Source organism: Anopheles maculipalpis, chromosome 3RL (assembly GCF_943734695.1).
Source record: "Anopheles maculipalpis chromosome 3RL, idAnoMacuDA_375_x, whole genome shotgun sequence".
Lineage (NCBI taxonomy): Eukaryota > Metazoa > Arthropoda > Insecta > Diptera > Culicidae > Anopheles > Anopheles maculipalpis.
In genome coordinates, this window is record NC_064872.1 from 19,473,256 (window position 1) to 19,497,868 (window position 24,613).

General features: G+C 46.3%; 5 protein-coding genes across 5 annotated transcripts; 3 read left to right on the forward strand and 2 right to left on the reverse strand.

Moving 5' to 3' along the window:
• Window positions 1–1,411: 1,411 nt before the first annotated feature.
• On the reverse strand, window positions 1,412–6,508 carry LOC126560456 (CD109 antigen-like). The gene is made up of 12 exons (XM_050216415.1): window positions 6,447–6,508; window positions 5,996–6,176; window positions 5,555–5,917; window positions 4,773–5,491; window positions 4,433–4,694; window positions 4,133–4,363; window positions 4,019–4,061; window positions 3,770–3,956; window positions 3,406–3,704; window positions 1,742–3,345; window positions 1,517–1,670; window positions 1,412–1,449 (listed from the first exon to the last, which is right to left on the reverse strand). Exons 1-12 carry the CDS (start codon window positions 6,506–6,508, stop codon window positions 1,412–1,414), a joined length of 4,143 nt encoding a protein of 1,380 aa, XP_050072372.1.
• A 611-nt stretch (window positions 6,509–7,119) lies between these two features.
• LOC126563881 (alpha-2-macroglobulin-like protein 1) lies at window positions 7,120–11,947 on the reverse strand. Its single transcript, XM_050220668.1, has 12 exons — window positions 11,811–11,947; window positions 11,541–11,718; window positions 11,110–11,469; window positions 10,303–11,045; window positions 9,977–10,241; window positions 9,704–9,919; window positions 9,594–9,636; window positions 9,404–9,524; window positions 8,788–9,335; window positions 7,442–8,727; window positions 7,216–7,369; window positions 7,120–7,145 (listed from the first exon to the last, which is right to left on the reverse strand). Exons 1-12 carry the CDS (start codon window positions 11,882–11,884, stop codon window positions 7,120–7,122), a joined length of 4,014 nt encoding a protein of 1,337 aa, XP_050076625.1. The 5' UTR covers window positions 11,885–11,947.
• Window positions 11,948–13,708: 1,761 nt separating this feature from the next.
• Window positions 13,709–18,543, forward strand: LOC126563832 (uncharacterized). Its single transcript, XM_050220602.1, has 7 exons — window positions 13,709–13,731; window positions 13,805–13,981; window positions 14,053–14,729; window positions 14,806–14,952; window positions 15,033–17,926; window positions 17,994–18,183; window positions 18,250–18,543. Exons 1-7 carry the CDS (start codon window positions 13,713–13,715, stop codon window positions 18,535–18,537), a joined length of 4,392 nt encoding a protein of 1,463 aa, XP_050076559.1. The 5' UTR covers window positions 13,709–13,712; the 3' UTR covers window positions 18,538–18,543.
• Window positions 18,544–18,813: 270 nt separating this feature from the next.
• Window positions 18,814–20,508, forward strand: LOC126564757 (zinc carboxypeptidase-like). The gene is made up of 5 exons (XM_050221857.1): window positions 18,814–19,017; window positions 19,086–19,222; window positions 19,296–19,762; window positions 19,828–20,118; window positions 20,198–20,508. The coding sequence occupies exons 1-5, from the start codon at window positions 18,862–18,864 to the stop codon at window positions 20,395–20,397; spliced, it is 1,251 nt and encodes a 416-aa protein (XP_050077814.1). The 5' UTR covers window positions 18,814–18,861; the 3' UTR covers window positions 20,398–20,508.
• A 362-nt stretch (window positions 20,509–20,870) lies between these two features.
• On the forward strand, window positions 20,871–24,103 carry LOC126560457 (uncharacterized). Its single transcript, XM_050216416.1, has 9 exons — window positions 20,871–21,037; window positions 21,103–22,009; window positions 22,078–22,274; window positions 22,494–22,667; window positions 22,745–22,881; window positions 22,949–23,330; window positions 23,404–23,491; window positions 23,551–23,841; window positions 23,910–24,103. The coding sequence occupies exons 1-9, from the start codon at window positions 20,885–20,887 to the stop codon at window positions 24,101–24,103; spliced, it is 2,523 nt and encodes an 840-aa protein (XP_050072373.1). The 5' UTR covers window positions 20,871–20,884.
• Window positions 24,104–24,613: the final 510 nt, after the last annotated feature.

The following is a 24,613-nucleotide window of genomic DNA, read 5'->3' on the forward strand; positions in this document are numbered from 1 at the left end:
GACGTAAAAATGCGCAAGCACTTCAATGTCCGCATCCGCTAATGAGTTCACTGCGAGTGGCCATCACACACAATGGGAAGTGCGCAGCACACACACGATAGAAACACGACTAGTGAGAGTGAGAAGGGACATATGATGGGGTGGGAGATAGGGTTGATCATGATCACACTCTCGCGGGGGTGTATGATCAAGTACATGCACGCACACACACACGATTATCACGGAAACACACCTATGCTCTTTAACAAAAAAAAATCAATCACTCAAGCAAACAGCAGCGTGACGCTGCGAACACCGATCGGTTCGGTTGTAGAGCACGAACTAAATCGCCAACCTGTTCGGTTGGTAGCCTTTATACAATAGTACTTCCGACCACTCGGGCGCCTCGCGCGATCGCGATCGTCGCTTACAACGGCGAACGATGCGGCATGTAATCACGCACTTTCATCCACCCTGCGTTCATGTGTGTATGTGTGTGTGCATCGGGGAACCGGTCTCCGGCGATGCAACTCAGTTTGGACGATCCTCCAATATACCTTCTTGAGGGCTCGATTGCGCAATTATTGGACCACCAAATTAACCCTTACCCGAATATCCTTTAATTGCCGCACGAAAAGGGAAATTCTAAACCCTTATTTGATGACTTCTTCCTAGGGGTAATTCATCTTTTTGTCCATCAGTAACACCAACACAAAGCCACAAAAACGCCGGCAAGTAGTCCTGCATTGAAAAAACAAACCTGTTCCTGTTGTCGGAGCATGTTGAAAAACTTGTTTTTATTTACCAAAAACCCTCCCCAACACAAAACATGACGACCACGAAAAGGCGTAAAGAAAACAAGCACTCAAAAACAAACGCCGTCACGGCTTGATAGCTTCGCATCTCATTCAGACCATAGACGCTTGGATCGCCCCGCCAACATTTTGATGCTGGTACCAAGCCTAATCCATCCGAAATTATCAGCATCTGTGCTTGACTACCCCGGGGCGGGATTTATGATGTGTTCGAATGCAATCGATCTACACACAGAAACTGTACCAATCCAATCGGGAAAACCCCGGACAGTAGAGAATGGAGTACAAAATTTCCCAACACCACCCATGACGTTCGGAGAGCTCGTTCCAATTCTGAGAACAGAATAGGTAAACAGAGTAGCTATTTGTTCGGATTGTTTGTTTTTTTTTTTAACATACAGCTTAGCAGGAAGTAATAGACCGCATTTTTACTATGCCATTGTTTGTTTATTGTTTGAGTCATTTAGACTGTAAGAGAATATTTTGTGCACTTGTATGATGCACTAATATTTTATTGTGCGTTTGTATTTAAATCTGCATTACACCTTCAGTTCACATAAAACCTCCATAACGCATGGTACCCTTTACCCCAAGGTTAATGTCTCTCGGGCAGGTGATCAAGCTGCAACTTCGTAGAACGAACGAGCACAGCGAGCTGTAAACGAAAGATAGAAACTTTGTTGAAATTGGTCTCACGTGCTGTCAACACCTAAAATACTTACTATTGTCATAGTAATCGTAAATGATCACATTTGCTGGCTTTGCGTTTTCCACCTCGTACTTCCGGAATGCGGACATGTGCAGCTTTATGGCGTCCTTGCCGATGTTATCAAAGTACAGGACCACCGTCGAGGAACCACGTTTAGTTTCCACTTTCTGAAAACGAAATTATAACAGGTTTATTAGGTTTGCTGCTCAATATAAGGACAATTTTGAAGTCATTCTACCTTTACGAACTCATGTTCCTTTAGCTGCTGCAAGGTATCACTCTCCACGATGAATCCACTCGGCATATCTACCTCCATAACCGCCATGTTTGAGACGGTCTGATCTTCCTGCGGGATAAAGCTCGTAGAAACGGACAAATCAATGCAACCCTTGATCGATCCCTTCGTCGCTTCCGGTTTCAATGTAAAGCGAGGAGTCTTGTCAGCGTCCTTGATGTTGTACTTATAAGACAGCTGGAACAACGCACAACCCGTACCAGTCGCTGCCATCTCCACCTTCTTTGTGTCCACAGCAAGCTCATGCTTCTGCAGCACCAGCAAATTGTCTTTGTTCACCGAAATAGCCTTCTCTTGGCCATTCGGCACAGTCACTTTAATCGAAACGTCTGCTTCGGTGGACGACAATTGAGCAGCCATTTTGGACAGTGCCTGCAATCCAACTACCGTATCCTGAGTGGACTCAAACCCACCCTTATCGTTACGCTGCGAAACCAACCACTTCGTGATGGGTAAACCTTCCAGCCCGGTTGCTGTTTCGAGGGTTGCCAGCAATCCGTACGCACTCATCTCGACGTTTACCGAACAGGGCCGAGACCAGTAACAGTCCGTTTGAATCTTTTCCGGCAGCGATTTTGTCCACCATTGCAGATCGCCTTCTTTCGTCGCTTTTGACTGAAGACTTGCCAGCACCTCATCTTTGAGCGAATGCTTGGCAATCTGCAGGGCGTACGCTGCTAGTGCATGAGCATACACATCATCCAGCTCGCTGATGTGCTCTTTAATGTAAGTTAACGCTTTGTCAACTGTCGGTTTGAATTTCTCGCCAAACTTTGCATTCTCCAGGAACGCCACCACGGTGTATGCAGTTAGGGCTATACCGGATCCTGCACCTCCCTGCATATCCTTGTGACAAATCGAACCAACTTCCGGGAAAGCTCCATCAGACGATTGTATCTTGCTGAGCCACTCGAGCGCCTTGTCAATCACATCCTCCTCGATGGTGATGTGACTAGCTGCCTGCTGGAAAGATTTCGCCACGAACGCCGTCAACCAGGTACTGCCACTCTTGTCGCTCTCACCGAACGCACTGAACGATCCATCCTGGTGCTTGTAGGTCAGCTCCCGCTGATAGCCTACCTCCATACACTTCTTTGCCTTGCTTTCAATCGCGGCCGTAAGCCGCCGGCAGGCCTTCAGATAATCCAACACAACGATACAGGGGACAAAGTTGAGCATGTTCTGCTCACCACACCCGAACGGCATACGAATCAACGAGTCGAGATTCTCGATCGACGAACCTAGCACATCCCCAATTACGGACACTTCAACCTTCGTCGAATCGGGGACGGCATCTTCCGGTACTTCCACCTCAAAGCTCTGGCTGATGTCTTTAACAGAGCGTAAATCGACCAACAGAGCCTTGTTGATGTACTGCGGCAATCCTTCCGGTTCGACGAGAAGCTGCCGCTCAATACCATCACCTGCCAGTGCACACTTGGCAGTAAGCTTCAGCGTAATATGTCCCACTTTGGTGGGCTTTATCATGTAAGTAATCGTTTTACCGCCTCCACTAGATACAGACACCTTTTCCTTGCGATGTTTATCTGTAGATAAGATTTCTTATCAAAATGTATAATGATATTAAAAACTTTCTAGCTACACACCTGTCTGATCACCGGAGTCATCAGAAACAAATTCAAACTCATCATTATTGTTGAAAAATACTACATCCGCCAATTGATCCTCGTCCATGTAGTTAAATACGATCACCGGTATTCTGACGGTTTCTCCCAACTTTACCGAGTATGGCAGATCGATCGAGAGGAAAAATGGCATAAATACATTCACTTTGGACGGACCGTCCATCAACCCAAATCCGTGGCTTTTGTTGAGCGAAAATCCGCTAATGATCCAAGACGTGATCGTGTCCGGCACAATCTTTCTAATACATTCCGTTGCTTTGCTGTATTATGAGACATAAGCGTACACAATTAGTTAGAGAAGATCAATCGGCGCATGTTGACCTACCTGTTGGTAATGCTTTCCCAAATCCATGTTTCAGGGAAGTTTGCACGAATGGTCGGTTCTGCAGCTGATTCCATCACGATGGCGTCTTCCATTACAACATTCGCTCGTTTTAACATCATTTGGGGTGCAGCAAATCCAGCCGCCATCGGAGCTCCGCATCCAAACATTACACCTCGAGGAAATATATCTACATCAAAGGGCAGGATCTTTGTTAGTTGCTGACACTTAACACAATTTCTTTATATTTACCTTGTGGAACAAATCTGTTGGACAGCATAACCACTCCAACGGCCTGTGAATAAAAATGACTCCCCATTATAGAATATTTCCTCACAACAATCGTTTCCCTGCCTTCCTGCCTACCTGGCAATCCGATGTAGAATTGTTATTCCAATAGCGATGTTGGTTTTGAGATGATTCATACATATGCAGCTCTTGTTCAATCTGTTCACGACCGATATCGTTGCCCGATTTCAACAGGAGAACACTCTGATCGACAGCTAGCAGACCTACAAAGGAACCTTCCTCTGTACGCACTTCAATATCCAACGATTCTCCCGGTTTCATCTCCTCTTGTGAAAGATTAAGTTGAATCTGAAATGGAAAACCACAACCTCTTCATTACCGTCCGTCAAAACCCTATGCAGATGTCAGCTACCTTACCTGATTTTCAAACAAACGACCAAATTTGACCTTCGTATAATTTGAAACAATGTATCCTGTTGGGGAGATGCAGTGCACTAAGAGCTTAGCACGTGGCACCATGCAGTAAGTGGACGGGATAGTAATACTGATCAACTTGTTATCTGCACCCTGTACGGCTCCTCCTGCCAAAAGTTCTCCACGTGCCAGTAACGAGTAGGCCACCAATTGAAGTGGTTTCGTACAGGCCACATTAAACTTTAACTCCTTTCCTGGCATTGTTCTGGAAGGAAAAATATTATAAAATAATAAATATAGATATTTTTTATCGCGACATGTACAAGTGCTATTTCTAACTTACAGTTTCTCCAACGGCATCGCCTTCATAAATGCTTCCTGACCAGCCCGCGGCTTCGTGATGCCCTGGACATGGTAGTCCTTACCGCGAAACTTTACCTCGACGCTCAAATACTCAAAGTCCAGTTCGTCCAGCTTGACATTCAACTTCACCTTTCCTGCATCATCCAGCGTTGCAGTCTCCTTGAACAGGTCCGTGTTGTAGTTCCGTAACAAAATCTCGACCTCCTTCGTTCCTTCCAGCACTGGACCACCACCGAGATGCGTCACCTGTATCCAGGCGTTGTACGGTAGGCCCGGAAAATAGCTCGACTCTTCGATCATACGAACTTCGAAGCGATTTTCGTGCAATTTAACCGTCGTGGACCCTTTCTGGGTGCGCCCAGTTAAGGATTCACACACGGCGGCTTCGATCTCCAGCTCGCGAATGTACATTTTGTTCAGCAGAATCTCTTTCAGGTTGAACTCCACCACTGTCTTGCCATCGATCGCTACCACCTTCTGACAGATGCTAGTGTCGGTTGCCGGAGCTATGAAGCACATTGACTGGCCCGTCTTGATGGAAACTGTCAGCTCACCGACAACCGGCTTTCCGTAGGTGTACTTCGAGTTAACCACCAGCTTAAGCAGCTCATCGTCGAGGAACGTGTAACCCGGTGATTCTACTGTCACTTCGTACGTTGGCAGTACATACTCGTCCACATCGAACGATTTTAATTGTTTCTGTTGGTAAAACATAACTTCAGTACGAGGTCGCCATTACATGGGATATTGCAAGCCACTCACCAATCCAAGCACATCAACATTTATGTCCCACGCTCCCAGAACCGGTTCGGTGGATAGTGTGAGTTCCGATTGGAACACGCCACTTTCACCAAGCGATGCGTTGTTCCACTGCTTGACTCGATTGCCCTTGCCGTCGCGAATGTACACCAGCATACCGTCGTCCACCGCTAGCGGCTTCATGTTGCGATCCAATACCAGCACACGGAATCGGACCGTGTCGCCCGGTTTGTACACGGACTTATCGGTCTGTATCAACACGGAGCAGAATTTGTCATCGAAATCTATTTGGGCTTTTGATTTAAACACCAAACCGGAAAGACCTTCCGCAACCAGCTCGTAGTCGTCCTCAGGAATACTGCCAATCTGTGATGAGATTGATGAAGAATTGATGATTGTTGTCACCTATTTACTCGGTTACTCTGGCATGCTTAGCTTACGCACCGGGAAGCTTAACAGACGCGACTCATTGACGCCGAGGGTGATATCTTCGCTTTTAAGAACGTTCTCCTTTGCAGCGATCGATACACGGAACGCAACCGGTGACTTTGTATCAAACGTTGACACCTGTACACAGTACGTGGAATTCGGACGCAGAATTCTTGAACCGACGACCGAGTAGTGGCTGTAGAATAGTTACAAACAGTTGAACAAACAAACATCCTTACTAATTGCTTACAAAATCGAACGATGTGAAACAGTGTATGAATCCGTTTTCCGAAATAATGCACAGATGTTTCGTTTGGTCGTTTTCAACTTCCAAAAAGCGCCCCCAAAACATTAGGATGACTCATTCGTAAAAATACACCCGCCCTGCTCCGGCATAACGGTGACGCTGCACATCGTCAAGAATGTATCACTCGCTGCTGGTACCAGAAATTACATGATTGCTTACCCATCTTGATGATCCTTGGGATCCGGCACACTTCGCTGTATTCCCTCACCAAAGCGTGGCATTTTTCCACATCCCTCGGCAAACATTGCTAATACTTTGAATGATAATTTTCGTCCAACAAACACACACGCTGCACTTCTCAAAAAAGTTGTGATAAAAAAGTAAGGTCACTTGTATTTTACGCCGCACACCAAACGCAACTGAGCCGGGTGAGAGCTCTGACGAATGTTTTTATTACCGCGTTGAGTGCTCGCGGCTCCCTCCGTTAGTGTGTCTGTGAACATGCACGCGTTGCATAGGAATGTTGGTGCACGCGTTTGACGCTTCACAAGCCGAACCAAAACATACAACGCGCTGGTACTAGCACACCAGCTTTTGTAGACCACCCTGCCTGGTGAGAGTTTATCGCGCAAACGCCGCGAATTCTTCCGTTGTCTCACATACTCTCGCAGAACGCGGTTACTCACTCGCGGACGCCGGTATAGACGCACCGCCGATATAAACAAAACATAACCTTGAACATACACACCTTATCTATGTAGTGGTGTGAGCCATGAGCGTCATCTCCAAATGAAAGTATGGGGTCATATTTGCTAAACGCTATTTTGGATGCAACATATGTAGCCTTTATTTTATGTGATTGATTTACACACGTCGGCTAACGTAACGCTCATCAAAAATGGTAAACAGCGACTATATCTGTGGAGTATATTTAATTTCATTAGTTTCAAGATAAAATGATTCTAGTTCATACAGCAAGTACATGTACCTTTTGTGTCAAACGAGGAAAGATAAATTAATCCTGTCATAAGATCCACCAGTAGCCAGCGGGTGATAGCAGTCACTGCGTAGCAAACCTCCGTTGCATGGCGAACATCCCAGACGAGCTCTAGCTGTGAGTTATTATTTAGCAGGAACGTACTCTATAGGAAAACAGACATCATCAAACTTCCAAAAGTCTTTTTAGAAAAACATCAGCTAACTCTTAAACTCACCTTGGTAGTATTATCGTAACGCTGCTGCTGCTCATCTATTTCATATCCTGTCGGTAGATCGATAGCCGCTTTCCAAAGATCCGACTCGTGTACGTACAGTGGCTGAACTACTGAAAAGCACAAATTCAGTACGAGTCTATTGCTCATTATCATTTTCTTCTTAACATTCACACTAATGGGTCCATTATGTGGGACTCGATTTGAAGTCTTTCCGTTGGTAGTCGAATTCGATAGACTGTACTGGTAGGACAGCTTCATCAAAACTAAACCACTTCCTCTCACAGACACACTAACACTTCTAGTGTCCTTCGGAAGGGTAACAGTTTGCAACAGTGCCTTGTTCGTTGCGTTAACTTCAAGCTTTAAATTTCCCACTGTAATGTACATGCTGGGTGCGATGCTAGGGATTTGCTGGGCCACTGTAGCGAGCGCTTCCAAAGCAATGACTCTCTCCAACGACGGTACGCAGCGATCACCGGCGAAACTTTGCTTCTGGAGCCATTGCGCTACTCGTATCATTTCTACCTGATCGAGCATGTTCTGCTTTATGTTCGCCAGCAGCGCATAAGCGGTTGCTTCCTGCTCTCTGGTCAATGACGTTGTTTCACGGCGTGCCACCCTCCAGTAGCGATACTTCCCATCCGTCACCATCATTCGGTTAAGTGTGCTAAGCATTCTTACACTCTCTGGATGCTCCAAAAGCGTAAGTAGGTAAGTTGTTTTTGCTAGCAAGTACACATCTTCTATAGGAGAACTCAGCAGAAGCGATGTGGTTTTGTTGATGAGCTGCTCGTACTGTTTGGTCGCTGCACTACCAATGAAAGCGAATAAGACGCTGCCTGCCAGAGATAGTTCTTTCCCACCGGTACGTTGAATGTGTGGATGGACGATCGTACAGCTTTCATTGAAGCTTCCATCTTCTTCGCTGTGCAGAACGAGCCAGTTCAATCCATCATTAAGAACAGATTCTTCTATCGGCATGTACTTGGATAGCTTCTGAAATGTTTCCAGCACGCTGGCCGTAAACCAAACTCCTCCACACTGGTGAACTCGTTTGAAAATGGTATAAGAACCGTCGCCTAAACGATGGTTCAGCATTTGTTGATAAGCTACCTCCATGTAGGTGAGAAATTTCTCCTGAGTTTCTGGTAGTAATCGTTTTGTGTTTTTCAAATAATCGTAAATGGCCATCGTAGTTTGCAGGAACAGCAAGTTCTCCTCTCCATTGCCTTGGGAGGATTTGACCATGTACTCCAAATCGAACAAGTTTAGATTGAGAAACGATCCTGCAAGTAAAACCCAACCAGCATCAATCAAGTTCTACAGAGGTTTTTGTATCTGCTTACCTATCACCGAAAGAGTTACCTCTCCAGAACTTACACCATGATTCTCCCTGATTTCCGGCAGCGATAGGTTAAAGCTTTGCTTAGCGTGCTTAGGAAAGCTCAGAACACGTACATCTTCCACTGTTTTCGTTAAACCCTCGGGTCGAACTGGAACTGTTTGTCTCAATGCGTCGATTACTTCCCCCTTTGGTCCTCTCAAAATTACGTCCACTGCCAACACACCGACCTTTGCCGAATTAAGCTTAATGCGAATGGTTTCAGTTGTTGCTTCGGCAAGGAACAGTTTAGTAACGGCTTTCAGCATTGGACGCACCTCTACCGACACATTAGCAGCAGCGCCATAATTATGCACTAGACAATGGGCTGTAATTTCTTCGAATCGTTTGATCGATGGTGGCAAATGGAGCTGGGCAAAGATCCGCTTCTTTGAATGTATTTTTATGGGTTCCTGCAGTAGTTGCAAACCATTCCTCTGGCTAACCGAGAATCCAGTCACTATCCAGGTCGTTATGGTGTCGGGAAGTGATTTCTTGAACAAAGCTTTACCGCTAAGTGAAGGGAGCGTAAGCCCAGTGATAGCAGTTTTATGAATGAGATGATTTTGGAAGAAACTTACGAAGATGTTTCAGCCGATTCCCAGATCCATGTTTCGGGAAAGTCTTCCCGCGTGTTGTAGTCCTGACTAGAATCTGTTCCAGCTCGTGCAAGCTCATCGAATGAGTGAGGAACGAATCCAACTATGAAGAAAACAAAAGCTCATTGAGCAGCTCTCATCTAGGGTTATTGATCAGAAGAAGTAAAGTTACCATCTGGCAGATATCCATCCGTTAGCACCTTCACACCAACACTCTATCAGGCAAATGTATAATTCACACGTTAAAACAACTTTACCTCAGACGACTCACTCGTTACTTACTCCAAAGCTGTCATACGAAGAACACACATCCGATGAGTCTTCTGATTCTTGCATCGCTTTATCAAGTTTTTTCTGCGAAATGTTATTATCAATTGTGGATCTCTCCATGATCCGCTCATCTACACCTAACAATCCAACGAACGCATTCTCGACGGTCGTAATGTTGAACGCATACGTGCCAGAGTTTGGTTCCGTTAATGTGGTCGTTATATCGAACTGAAAATATACATTTTATACAATAATAATTTTGATTCATTAAAGAGAAATACTTACTGCAGGTTTGTAACTGGACATAAAGCGTATAATAATTGCAGAACTCAATATTTTTCCATCCTCCTTCATGGCATATGATAACAGTTTCATCCGTGGCCTCATCAGTGGTATTGCCTCAATTACCAACTGATGGTTGTTTGCCGGTTTCGATGATTCGTGAACTCCATATGTAGCTATCCTCCCCGTAGTATAGCCGACATAATAAATTCTTTGGAGCTTTACATTCGAATAAAGATCAACAATGATGTTGCGATGGAAGTAATGGCTAGAAGAAAACAAAAATTTTTACAATTCCAGAAAACGATCCTTAATGTACCTAGACATACTATGCATTACGCGTGTTCATCCCAAGGTAGTCGAGACTTTTGTCTTCATACATCGGGTAAGCAAAGACTAAGGGAATTGTTTGGTTCTTGTAGCTACCCTCCACATTTACCTCCGATGTCGTAATGGTGGTGTTGATCGAGAAATGAAGAATCCCGTTACTGTTCGTCTGTAGTACTAACACGTTGGGGATCAGTTCCTCACGATCGTTTTGATCCTCGTCCACTACTCGGTACAATATTCTTATATTCCGGTTTACCAGTGGCTTCTCGTCGAGATTGGTTGTCACCTTTACTTTGAAGCGCATCGCTAGACCCGGATAAAAAGCATCATTCCCGTCCAAAACCTCCATTGTTACACCTTCCGAATTGTGAACCGTCATCGTGGACGTAGTGTTGTAGGTAATACCGGTAGAACTCTCCGTTACCATCACATGGAACCATACGGTATGCTCTTCATCACAGTTCTTCGCCACGATGTCAGTTGGAAAGTTAACAAGCACCATACCATTAATTGGAAGCTCTTTCCGTGCTACTTCCTTCGTCTGGGAAGGATAGTTGTTGTAGTTGGTACGAACTACTACAGTAGCATTGCCGCGTACCGAACCACCATGCACATAGGATGCTCTCAGCTTCAGCGACATGTTCGTGTCCTTACAGTGGAAGTATGGTTTCGGTATACCCTGTGTCTCGATTTTGAACAACGGAAGCGTGTACTCCTCCACCATGAAAGATTCTTTGTATAGCTGCCAGTAAACAGAACATAGATAAATTCACCCTGTATACAAACTCAAACTCGACCCAACGAACCTCATCATACAGGGTGGCGCTGATTGTCCACAGGCCAAGCGTAGTTTGCTCCGCCAGCTGGAAACTACCCTCGAACACTCCACTTGTCAGTGAGGCATTGAGCCACTGTTTCATGCGCATTCTGTCAGGATCGGTAAGGAAAATGTCGGGCAGAACCTGCGCTGTTACCGGTACCATGTGAGGCAAAAGAAAGATCACACGAAACTGTACCCGATCGCCCGGTTTGTAGGCAGGCTTATCAGTTTGAAACAGTACGATATAGCGTTGTCTGATGCACTCCAGCTCGGTAGAATTTACTAGCGATTGGCTTTGTACGTCCCAAACTTTCAGCTTGTATGCTTGTCCTTTCAGAGCTGCTACCTGTAAGTATTACTGATGGAATTAACTCATTCGACATATAGTGCTAGATTCTGAATGGACGATCAACTCACAGGAATGAGTACCTTCCTTACGCCGTACGGGTTAACCGTCATATGGTTTCCGCCGACAGGCACATCGTTCGAGTCGACAATTTCACACTTGAACTCTTTCTTAGCTGGCGATATGTTTGTCACTATCAAATCATAATTACCGTGTGGTCTTACCGTAGGACTAGCGAGAATTGCATACCTAATCAAACATTGCAAGCTCTTGTTAAAGTGCACGTTTTGTGTACTCTCGCACTAGTTCTCACTATCACTTTCAAACTCTGACTGACTCACCTTTGACCAGCACAATCGCGGGGAATTCCCCATGCAAGGAAAAGCACTACGAACGGCAATTGCTTAATTGCCATCGCATAGCTACGGACCGTTCGCTACGGGTTAAGAATTGGAACTGAGCTGATCAGTGCAAAAGAAGGAAGCCGCTTATAGCCGTCCAGCATCCAGTTTGAGTGCTTGTTATGCAACGCGTTGTTTACCGATGTATGGCAATGATCCAACCTGAGACATGTAGATTGTTTAATTTTGTTAGCAAGAAAGGGGTCGTACTCCTATACAATAACTACCGTTGATTATTAGAAACCATATCACAAATAATTTCGGTGTGAAAAACTTCTTAACATTGTTAAGATTCGGTTGATAAGAATGCGAAAAGTTAACTTTGATTTTTTAGTATATTTTGTCAGGGCTGTAGAGGCCTGTGTGAAAATAACTAAATAAACATAAAATATAGCTATCATCTGTACTGAACTCGGCTAACTAACTGCTGCTAGAGAAATTTTACCCATGAAAGCTGCAAATATATTTTTGAAGTGTTTGTAAGCTCTTTCAGCTGCTTCTGTCAAGAGACTATGGTAGTATGAGACTTTTTCCTGCTGATCCATTTTTTCCACCAATCTATTGTCGTAATTTTACTAGCATTTGTAAATCCAGCAGATAGTATCGTTTTTGCATAATAATCCATGTTCAAGTAGTAAGGGACGAACAAACTAACACTTATTAGTCTCTTTACAGTTAGTTAGTCTTTACGTCCTGGCGAGAACTCTCCAGGATAGGTAACTACTAGACGTTGAGAAACGCCGCACTTGTTTTGATTCCTCAGACTCTTTCTTTAAGTGCGGCCCGGTGGCACAGACGACAGCGGCGCCGGTTTTCAAACGGCAGGACCGGGAATAAAATCCCATCCGGATGGTCCCCCCGTAGAGATGAGGACTGAATATTCAACTTCGTGGTATCGGGCAAGTCTAGCTAGCCATTTGATGGCCGGCATGACCTTAAAAGGTCGTTAAAAAAAGTAGAAGTGACGATGGCCGGCGTGGCCTGATAGATCGTTGGGCCAAGAAATTAAACACATTCTAGCATACATCTATGGAGTACACTGTACAACGTCTGATTAGCAGTTAGCATAAAATTTTGCATACAAGCTAGCCGCATTATCACGTTCCTGATCAACGCTCCATACACCAGACTCTATCTGGCATGACTCTAGTTAAATACTTTTTTTTTATTCATTAAGAACGGCGAGGCCGTATTGCTTACAATAAACTTAAAAATAAGATACTCCTTTCATTTTTGATGGGAGACTTTTGCTTCTCCGAACCGTGAAAGGGCACCATATCACGGGGGAACTCGGTTGGAAAATACATTTTTTAAAAGTTAATAAGTTGATTCTCAATCCTTCAAAATCGATCCAAAGTTGATCCAGATTGATCCTTAATAAACTGTAACATTTTGCTATTATTAAAAACAGAAATCTAAAAATAAATTAAGATTTTCGCATACCGACACGCAACAATGTTAGGGGTCGTTCAACTTTCTGCGGTTTCCAGATCGCCATTTTTGACCGCATAACAACGCACTACCGAACATTCTTGCATGCATACAAATTATCACCCGTGCATGTGTGGCTAGCGACTGCATTTCCGACTTATCTGCGTTATTATTATATGTTCGAACAATCGGATGTAACCGTCACCGATGACCCGCCCAGCAAGGAGCATCAATGCAATGGGAAAGGTAAACAAGGAATCATTGATTTGCGATAAGTGCACGCCTTTAAAAGACGCACCTCGCGCAGTACCCGTGAGCAGTTGACTGGGTGGCGTCCTTTGGTGGCGTTCGTGAAAAGGTAAACGCGAGACAAAATTGTAACGATCGCGATCGGTGATTTCTTGTGACAGTATGAAGTGGTTAGTGTTGGGTGAGTTCGATTTCTGTTAGCGGCCTGGCCTGAAGGAATTTTGTCAAAACGATAAACTTTGTATCCATTTCAGCCTTTGCCCTTGTGGCGGCTACAAGCTGGGCCCATGGAAGCGTCGTGAAGAGTGTCTTCGTGGGCACTGGTACGGAGGAGTACGTGTACGCGTACGAGCTGGATGTGACGACCGGTGTGGTTGAGCCTGAGTATGGTTCAGTGTACCGTGTGAAGGCTTACATGCATGTTCGCCCAGGTACGTACAACAATTCTGATCCATCTTGCGTAGGAAGCGGGTCATCTGTAACCTGTCAATATCCCCTTCAGATCCTTCTGGAAATGGAACGTTCGTGTACTTTGATGAGCCGAAGGTGTTCCTGTACACGGGGCACCTACCAATTCCGGTTGAACCAACGGCCGAGAATTACACCCTGTACGCCAAGCAAGCCGAAGCGTTCGTGCAGCCATTCTACGTGACGTACGACAAGTTTGGACTGGTTCAGGAAGTCTTCACCACCAAGCAGGATGTACTGTGGAGCATTAATCTGAAGAAGGGAGTCGCAGGTATGCTGCAACTGCCAGTCGACAAGATCCCGTCGAAGAAGTTTGTCAAACCGTTCGTGTTTACCGAAACGGAAGAGTCCGTGTACGGTAAGGTGAATGTTACGTACGCCGTACACTCGGTTGATGGTCAGAAAGTGCAGATCGTGAAGACACCGGACTATGAATCGTTTGCTAATCTGCCGTACGACGTGTACTCCAATGTGGAACCTTACCACGTGTATCAGAACTGGAGCACCTGGAACTCGGTATTGCCGGTGGTGGAGTATGAGCTGATTTATACCCGCGAGGGTGTTAGCGTGGTTAAGGCACACTCGGAAAGTACCAAATACGTGCAGCCGTTCACTGTTGAGGGTCAGAAGCAGTTTGTCACGAGCAAACAGACGTTTGTGTTTGCGAACACCGTTGCTCCTACCAAGACTTTTGAGTTCTCTGGATTCCCGGTAAGTAGAGTATTTCTTGGACATGTCCTCATCTAGCATACACTTTTGTCTGACACGAATTATTCTGTTCTCCTAGGTGTATCACTACGTACAGTATGAAACATCCGAGTCAGTCTTTGAGGAAACTTATCCGACCATTGCAACCGTCTCGCCCGTTGTAGATATTTCTTCCGTTGGACCCAAGGTCCAGGCTATGCTGTATGAAGCTGTCCAGTACCTTCAGGTAAACTTTTTTGTCCCATTGGAGTGTCCCAATTCTAGTACGTCCCTCCAAAAAACCCTACTTACTTTTCCAACCAACAGGAGAACCAAATCACGCAACAGGAAAGCGATACCAAGTACGGTCTGGTGATCACAAATATCATTGAAGCACTGAAACCGTTCACCGTTGAGAACTATGGCCAGTTCTGGACCGTGTTGACCAAGTCGACCACTCCGAAGGATCTGATGGCGGTAGACATTTTCTACAAGGTGCTTCCCTCCGTTGGCACTAAATACTCCGTACAGTTTGTCATGGATGTAGTCAAGAGCCACAAGGTGAAGGATTCGGTTGCATCAGGCATGCTGTTCTCGCTCGGCGTCAACGTGCGCGTGCCATCCGTGGAATTGCTGCACGCTGTCGAAGACTTTATCAACTTCCCCGAGTATGTTAAGCCCGACGTGGCACATGCCGCCATCCTTTCGTTCGGTACTATCGTTTACAAAACGTTCCAGCACGAAAAGTACTCGACGGAAATCGAAAAGTACATTAAGATCTACTACAAACACCTGAAGGAATCGAAAACGTACGAGGAGCAGCTGGTTTGGCTGCACGGTTTGAAGAACATTCAGCTCGGTACGGTCGGTGAACTGTTGGTGCCGCTGGTGAAGGGTGAGCCGGTGCTGGAATTCGCGTACGATCGCCATCTGCAGGTGCACGTGATCTATGCTCTGATGGAAATTTTGGAACACGAGCACGACACGCTGTTTGAGGTGGTGTTCCCAGTTGTGATCGATGACACACTGCCACTGGAATTGCGTGTGGCTGCTGTGAAGGTGATCGTGTCGATGGAAGAAGTTCACTACTTCTCGAAACTGGTTGCGTTCATCAAGACCGAAACGAACGTCCATCTCTACTCGTACTTTGTGACCACCGTGCGTAGCTTGGTCAACTCGGACGTTTACTTCGGAACGGAGTTCTACCACTACCTGCAGCAGGTCGTGAGCGAGTTTGTGCACTACGATCCGGCAGTGGAGACAAAGTCCTTCTTCTACGATTACGTCGATGTGGAGCAGAAGGTTGGCAGCATCATTCGTGGTAATATGATTGCGGATGTTAAGTACAACAAGGTGAATCAGTTCTGCATTAGCTTCGCGCCTTACGTCATGGATCGCGTGTACGATCTCTACTCGGTGTATGTCAAGTTCGAGGGAGTGCACAACCCGCTGTCACTTGTCTGGCCCAAGCTGTTCAATGTGGACCCTAAAACGATCAACGAACCGATTACCAAGAATCATGAAAATGTCCCCGTTCACGTGGAGTTCACGTTCATGGCCAACGGCAAAGTTGTGTACACGAAGTACTTCAACGAGGAAACGATCAAGCAGTTCTACACGTACACCTATCTGACAATCCTGAAGACTCTGCAGTATCAGTTTACGACCGTACTGAATGTGGCCGATGTTGAGCTATACACACCGACGTACGATGGAGTTCCGGTTAAGGTAGCGCTCAAACTGCCGCTTGTGTCGCAGTTCAAGTACAACGTTGTGGTACCGTCCACTACCAACCAGAACGAGGTGACGCTCACCGTTAACAGCTTCTTCCGCATGTGGATGCACGGATACTACGGTGTGTCGGTGTACAATCCGTTCGCCGTAACCTGGCAAGGTACGCGTCGTGTGCAGGCATTCGACTTCCACGTCCCGCTGGTATTCGACGTTATCTTCAACTTCCAGCAGAATTCGTTCAAACTTGTGTGGAGCAAGCATGCCAACGAGGTGTTCAATGTAGTCGGTTTCAAGTCGCACGTGAAGACGCAGGTTTACGCCAGGTCAGATACGGAAGTAGACTATCTGAAGCCAACCTGCCCGGCATGCTTCCACTATCAGACGGTCACGGCCGTCCCAGTACCGAAAAAGAAGGACGTCGTCCTGTACGAAGCACACTCCAAGTACACCGGTCTGCACTTCTACCTGTCCGTGTTTGATGTGGAAGTTCCACCAACGGTCAAATACTTCAAATCGCTCCACGATGTCTTCACGTCGGATCTGTTCCACGAGCTGGAACACGTTACCGTGTTCGACTTTGTGACGAAGTACTTCACCTGGTTCTACACAACTGTGCTGCCACCGAAACCCACCAGCTACGGTGTGGTCGGATACGTTAACCCGTGCAAGGTCTATCCGTTCGACAAGGTAGAGTTCACGTTCAAGGTTGACAGTGAAGCGTTGTCGCACAAGCTGTGGACCACTCCGGACTATCGGCAGTACGTCAAGTTTACGGCTATCTTCAAGAAGACGGACGTCGTCGTCAACCATTGGGACTTTAACGTTTACTACACTCACGAATATGGAACGTACTTCAAAACGGTCAACATGCAGATAACGCGCCAAACGCCCGGTGAGAAGAACATGAACATCTGCATTGATTGGGTGAAGGATGTGGTGCCAGAATCGGTTACCGGTAAGCTGTCCTACTTCCATGGCTACTCGTACGACCACAAGTGCGTGAAGGATGATATGGTGGTATCGGTCGAATGGACTGGAGTACCTTCGGATGTGCAGAAGAACTATACGTACGTTCCATCGTATCACACCGTGCCGACGTACTTCTATCAACAGTGTGTTCCACGCGTTCTGCCGCACTTTGAAGAATACTCCGTGCCAGTACCATACGAATGTGTCGATATGTATAGCACCGTTCGTAAGTACCAGTACACGGTCGACTATCAGCATGTGTATCCGGTGTACGAGGAGTTTGTTAAGCCGTTCTGGTTCTGGGTGAAGCACGTTGGACCAGCTTACTATCCGGAGGTTGAACAGTTCCACTTTGTCCCGGAGAACCGATTTGTTGTGGAGGTTGAGTATCCGGTGTACTACACCTACCCGATTGTGGATGTGGTAGTAAAGTCGGCGTACGAAACCGTTGCCTTCGATCAGGTTCCGTACTACGATTGGGTCTGGGTGTTCCAACCGGACAGTACTGTGTTCACTAAGTAAGTTCAAGGAATTATTGCATGGCCCAGGAACAGAATCTCACAGATGTCATCATCCTTTTTCCAGGTACTTTGAAGTGATGAAGTCGTTCGGCTATGTTGATAGCTGCGTGGTCAACCCAGTGTACGAGTATGCACCCTATCATTACACCGTCAGCAAGAAGCCGGTCTACAACGAATGGATTCTGTACGCCTCGGATCATCCCGTCACCTACACCTGGGCCGTTTATGTGCAGAAGCTGGAAAAGAACCATGTTGTAAGTTGAATGGTAAATGGTCATACGCTCAAGTCCCTTTAACACACACTTTTCCTGTCTCTCCAGGCTTTCAAGCTCGTTCTGAACGGTCACAGCGTAGTTGTGCAGCCACTCTTCGGCAAGCAGTACGAATCCACCGGCACGAAGTACACCTTCACCGTGGACAGCGAGCTGATGTACGCTCTGGAGCACGGTAGCGTCGATGTATATCCGTTCAAGTACTACTACGTCTACGACACGATCGTCTTCGTGGTACCGAACGTTTCCCTCTACGTGGTGTACGATGGCTATCAGGTTAAAATCGAAACACCCAAGGTGGAAAACGTCGCTTTCTACGGCCAGTGCTATGTGTAATGCTTAAGGCTCTCTATTCAGCTCTATTGGGCGTCCTTTCAATTCGATCTGGTTAGATGAAACATTTCCAATAAATGCACCAAACTCTTGACTTTAGGCTCAATCACATCATTGGCTCTCCCCGAACCTCATCACGCCCACCTGATAAAATACAATTGTTTGACAAGCGTTCGTAATCCTACAATCATGCTGATCACTACTTATCGTCGCGATAAGACAACCACCTCCTACTACGCGCGTACAAACGTCTTCACTGGTTTTCCTATAAAAGGAACGTTCATTCACTCGTAGCAGTTGGTTTTTGGGTGTGTCTCGCGCATAGAAATGATCTTCAAAGCTGTTGTGTTGCTGCTGTGCTGTGTGGCCGGATTGCTCCGTGGCGAGCAAGTCCGGTACGATAACTACCGTGTGTATGAAGTAGCGATCGCTGACCAAACGCAACTGGAAGCTCTTCAATATCTCGAAAGCTTCCCGGATGGTGTGAGTGTGCTAGCGTGTGCCGTATCCTTAAGTTGGTGAATTCTATCGCTATGTCCTTCGTCTTTCAGTTCCTCTTCTGGGAATCTCCAGTGCAGACGAACATGAAGATTAACTTGGTTGTGCCACCGCACAAGTACGCCCAGTTTGACGAACTTGCCAGCCAGCTAGCCCTAGAAAATCGTCTGCGGGTTCCGAATCTCCAGCAGTATGTGTTTTGTGTGCGTACGATGCTCCAAGTGTATTGTTATTAACGCCGAATTACTCTTTGCATGATCTAGGCTCATCGATGACGAGAGTCCGAAACGTTCGCGACGTGCGTTCGGGTGGGAAGAATACCAAACGCTCGAAGAGATTTACGACTGGCTCGATGAGAAGGTGGCCGAGTTTCCATCGATCGTGTCGGTCGAGACGGTTGGCCAGTCGTACGAGGATCGTGACATAAAGGCGGTTAAGATTTCTTACAAGGAAGGTAATCCGGGTATCTTCATCGAGTCTAACATTCATGCCCGTGAGTGGATCACTTCGGCTACCGTAACATGGCTGATCAACGAGTTCCTAACCTCGACGGCGCCGGAAGTACGCGATTTGGCCGAAAACTACGACTGGTACATTCTGCCGGTGGTGAATCCGGACGGCTTCAACTACACCAAGACAACGAACCGATTGTGGCGTAAGAACCGTTACCCGCACAATGTGCTTTGCTACGGTGTGGACATGAACCGTAACTTCCCTGGTCATTGGATGGGTAAGAGCAATTGGAGTGCGATTTTGAGCGACATTCTTCAGGGTAGCTTTGTTCTTTCTCAACAGAGGGCGGTGCATCGGCTGTTCCCTGCACCGATACGTTCGCTGGACCGGAACCAGGTTCCGAAATCGAAACCCAGCACATCATGAATTACTTTGTGAGCGTGAAGGATAAGGTCCAGGCCTATCTGTCATTCCATTCGTACGGTCAGTACATTCTCTTCCCGTACGGTCACCGGGATGCGGAATACTCGGAAAATTACTACGACATGATGGAGATGGGTGAGGCGGCCGCCATCGCCATTTACCAGCGGTTCGGTACGCCTTACGAGTTCGGTACTACGGCTGATGTATTGTGTATGTTATATCCTTCTTGAAGTAATCTCACGTCCCGAGTGACATATACTAATCTAGCCATTGGTGCTCTACCCCACAGACATTGCCTCGGGATCTTCGCCAGATTGGGCCCACGGTACGCACGGTACACCTGTCGCTGCTACCTTCGAGTTCCGCGATAATGGCGTCTATGGATTCATTCTGCCCCCGGAACAGATCATTCCGAACGCGATGGAGGTGTTGGACGGGTTGGTCGCATTCGTCCGCAAGGGCAAGGAGCTTGGTCACATTAATGTGTAATGGGGGATTGTTACACTGTAATCGATTTACCTAGATTAGATTAGGAGCATAAGTGCGAACAGTGTTTGCAATTGATAAATCATAATAATAAACATTCAACTCAGTGATAATAGTGCTGACACAATGCCTACTGAATCATTTTGATTTTACTACTCTGTGGGCGTTGCGTACGATTGTGTATTCAATGTGTGTCAATAATGCACCGCTGATAACAGTGAGAGAGATTCTATACAGCGTGTCCAGGCATTGAACATGTGTTTCGGCGTGATTTATGTCAATAGACAGGAACATTGAGTGTTACACACCATTAAGTCATGAAAACGCGATGTATATAAACAGTATCTTACTAAATAAGGTAGCAACCGGCAAGATAAGACGTGAGAAGCTTGCTAAATGGTGAAAACCAGCTGCAAAAAGGCAGATGGAAGAGAAGTTGGTATAAAAGAAGCACGCTGCTGCTATTCTTTGTCAAACAAACGGTCCCGAAATGCGATCCCTTTGTAGCATACTTCTTGCACTACTGTGTGCCGTCGTATCGAGCGAGTTAATTCGATACGACAACTACCATCTATTTCGGGTGTCAATTAGTGACCGAGGTCAGCTTGATGTACTACAGCAACTGGAGCAACAGAACGATGGGGTAAGTACGCACGTCAACTCAACGTTAACCGGTAACCTTTCTAATGCCACAACGATTCGGTGTAGTTTATTTTCCTAGACTCACCCACCCAAATTCGTACGAATGTCAGCGTTCTTGTTCCTCCACGAAAGCTGACTGATTACTTCCAACTCTTGAAGAACACGCATCTCAACTCACATCTGGCCACCAAAAACTTCCAAGCTATTCTTGATGCAGAAAACCCACCAAAAAAATCCGCACGCAGTGAAACGACATTCGGTTGGGAAGAGTACCAAACCCTTGAAGCGATTTACGAATGGATCGACGACTTAGCACTCCAGTATCCCTCCATCCTTACCGTTCAAAGTATTGGACTAACGTACGAAGGCCGGGACATGAAGTTGGTGAAACTGTCCCAACAGTCCGGCAATCCGGGAATTTTCCTCGAGGCTAACATTCATGCACGTGAATGGATCACCTCGGCAACGGCCACCTGGCTACTGAATGAGCTGCTCACTTCATCAGATCCAGCAGTACAAGAGCTGGCCACTTCCTACGACTGGTACATACTGCCGGTGGCAAATCCGGACGGTTTCCATTACACTAAAACAACCAACCGGCTGTGGCGCAAGAACCGCTATCCACACAATATCCTGTGCGCAGGTGTTGATCTGAACCGTAACTTCCCGTACCACTGGATGGAGGGTGGAGCATCGCAGGTACCGTGCAACGATATCTACGCCGGACCGGAACCAGCATCCGAAATCGAAACGCGTAACATGATCGAGTACTACGCAACGATTGCTGAGCAGGTTGAGTTTCATCTTCAGTTCCACTCGTATGGACAGTACATTCTACTGCCGTACGGTTATCAAGGTGCTGACTATCCGGATAATTATGTTGATCAGATGGAAATAGCGGAAGCCGCTGCAATTGGATTTTCTACTCGCTACAACACACCGTACACCTTTGGCACGATTGCTGATGTGTTGTGTAAGCCTCATTTGGACTTTATATATCCATCTATAAAAGGCGGAACTCTAACAGATCTCCATTTTCAGATGTCGATTCCGGATCTACCACCGATTGGGCTCACGGTTATCATCGAACCCCACTCTCGATGTGCTTCGAGTTTCGTGATAATGGCCCGTACGGGTTCGTACTGCCCGCGGACCAGATAATTCCCAACGCCGAAGAGACCCTCGATGCGCTGATAGCCATGCTGGCCAAAGCCAAAACAATGGGCTACTTCCAACGATCCTGAAGTGCCTTTGGGGCAAGGTGTTCTAATCAATCAAAACATCGCGCTGAACATGGAGCGCTTTATAGCGCGGTAGAAAAATAACTCCCTTGTCAGCTAAGATAACCACTGTCTCCTGTAACGAAACCCTTGTTTTGATAAGATGCAATAAAAATGCAAAGCTTCTTTACGATTGCTTGAGCAATACGGACGGTAGTAGTCATTTATTGCCGGTAGGTAAAGATGGCAATGGTACAACGTTTCCTTACTTTGGCGCTCGTTAGCACTGTGACGTTGATCGCTTGCGCTCAGGGTAAATTGAGTTACGAAAATTATGCAGTGTACAAGATCGATATCACCTCCACCGATCAGCTCGCGGTGCTCCAACACCTGGAGTCACTTCCAAATGGGGTGAGAAGAACGCTTCCAAAGATCGCCAATGTATTTGGCTAGTGCAAGGTAGATGAGAGGAATCCTTTTCTTTGCAGTATACTTTCCTGGACTACCCAGCAAGAGTGAACATGAGCGTAGAAGTTGTGGTGCCACCAGGACAACTGACTAACATGGAACGACTCTTCAAAAAGCATGAGATCCAGAACACAATCCTCACAAACAACTTGCAACAGTACTGCACACACCAGCTCTCTACTGAGGCTTTTTTTTACTTCTGCCCTATCATCTTATTCTTCCAGAATTATCAACAAAGAGCGTCCCACACGTAAACTGGCTGAAGGTTTCGGTTGGGATGACTATCACACTCTAGAAGAAATCTATGCTTGGATCGATGAGCTGGTCGCCCAACACAGTTCCGTACTGTCCGTGCAAACCATTGGCCAAACGTACGAAAAGCGTGACATGAAGGTGGTCAAACTATCCTACAAGGAGGGTAATAAGGGTATCTTCATCGATGCCAACATACATGCACGTGAATGGATCACCTCGGCAACCGTGACATGGATACTGAACGAGCTGGTCTCCTCGGAAGATGCACGTGTTCGTTATATTGCGGAAAACTACGACTGGTACATTGTGCCCGTCGCTAATCCGGATGGGTTTGCTTACACGCACAGCACGGTAAGGTTCTAACTAGCAGTACGACTCACAATGTATTGGACACACAAAGGTACCATGTTTCCTCACTCCTTAGGAACGATTATGGCGCAAAACGAGAAGCCAACACAGTCTGCTTTGCTACGGAACTGATCCTAATCGGAACTACAACCATCAATGGAATAGTATGTGTTGCCTACAGACGGTACTGGTAGTGTACTACAATTTTTGTTTCCCCTTCCAGACGGTGGCACATCTATGACGCCATGCTCGGACAATTATGCCGGGCCGGAGCCGGAATCGGAGATTGAAATCGTCAATCTGACTACTTTTATCCGATCGATTGCGCCAACTGTCAAACTTGCGCTTTCGATTCACTCCCGCGGTCAGTACATACTGTTCCCGTTCGGTTACAACAATGCACCTCGTACTTACAACCATCAAGATCTGCTCCAGGTCGGACAGCGTGCCTCGGTTGATATGTACAAACTTTACAACAAACCATACCGCGTCGGAACGACTGCTGAAGTACTATGTGCGTTAAAAGATCCACAAGAATTCTTTATCAAGAGATCTATAAGTCCATCTTCTTGTTTTCCTCAGATGTTGCATCGGGAATTTCGGTTGATTGGGCCCATGCCGTGGCCGGTATTCCACTAAGCTACACGTACGAGTTGCGCGATCAGGTCGAGTTCGGATTCATCCTGCCAGCCGATCAAATTGTGCCGAACGCCGAGGAACTGCTGGAAGGATTTATCGCCATGATCGATGAGGCGAAGAATTTAGACTACATGTGAATGGACACACGTCTGCGGGTAGTACAAACAATAATAAATGAAAACTTTACAATGCTATCTAGTGAGTTGTGTCCCTTTATCTTATCGCTGCGTATTGGGAGATTTGCATTCATTATGTCATGGACGAGTTTGATGACTTTGATGCTATGTTTACCATGGAGCCAAATGTTCAACTCATCGTTCCACAAACACATTGCCGATATCGATTTGCGAGCGAGTGTTTCGTTTTTCTGGGTGTAACACAGTTTCACTATCTGTATCTAACTCATTGAAGCTATAATTTTGCTCAATTCAATGGTAATTATCTCAATAGAAATCTACTAAAACACTCTTATCAATAGGGACTTTCCAGCTACGGCAATAAGCGTCTCTAGTACCTATCTCTTCTCGAAGCAATTGTTGCAATTCATCCTCTACACTACGCGCTACCTGCGTCAACTAATCCTATCCAGCTGATTGGATGCGTCAGGACATTCGGCAGTTAATTCCTTTGTCCGGGGAGCATTATCG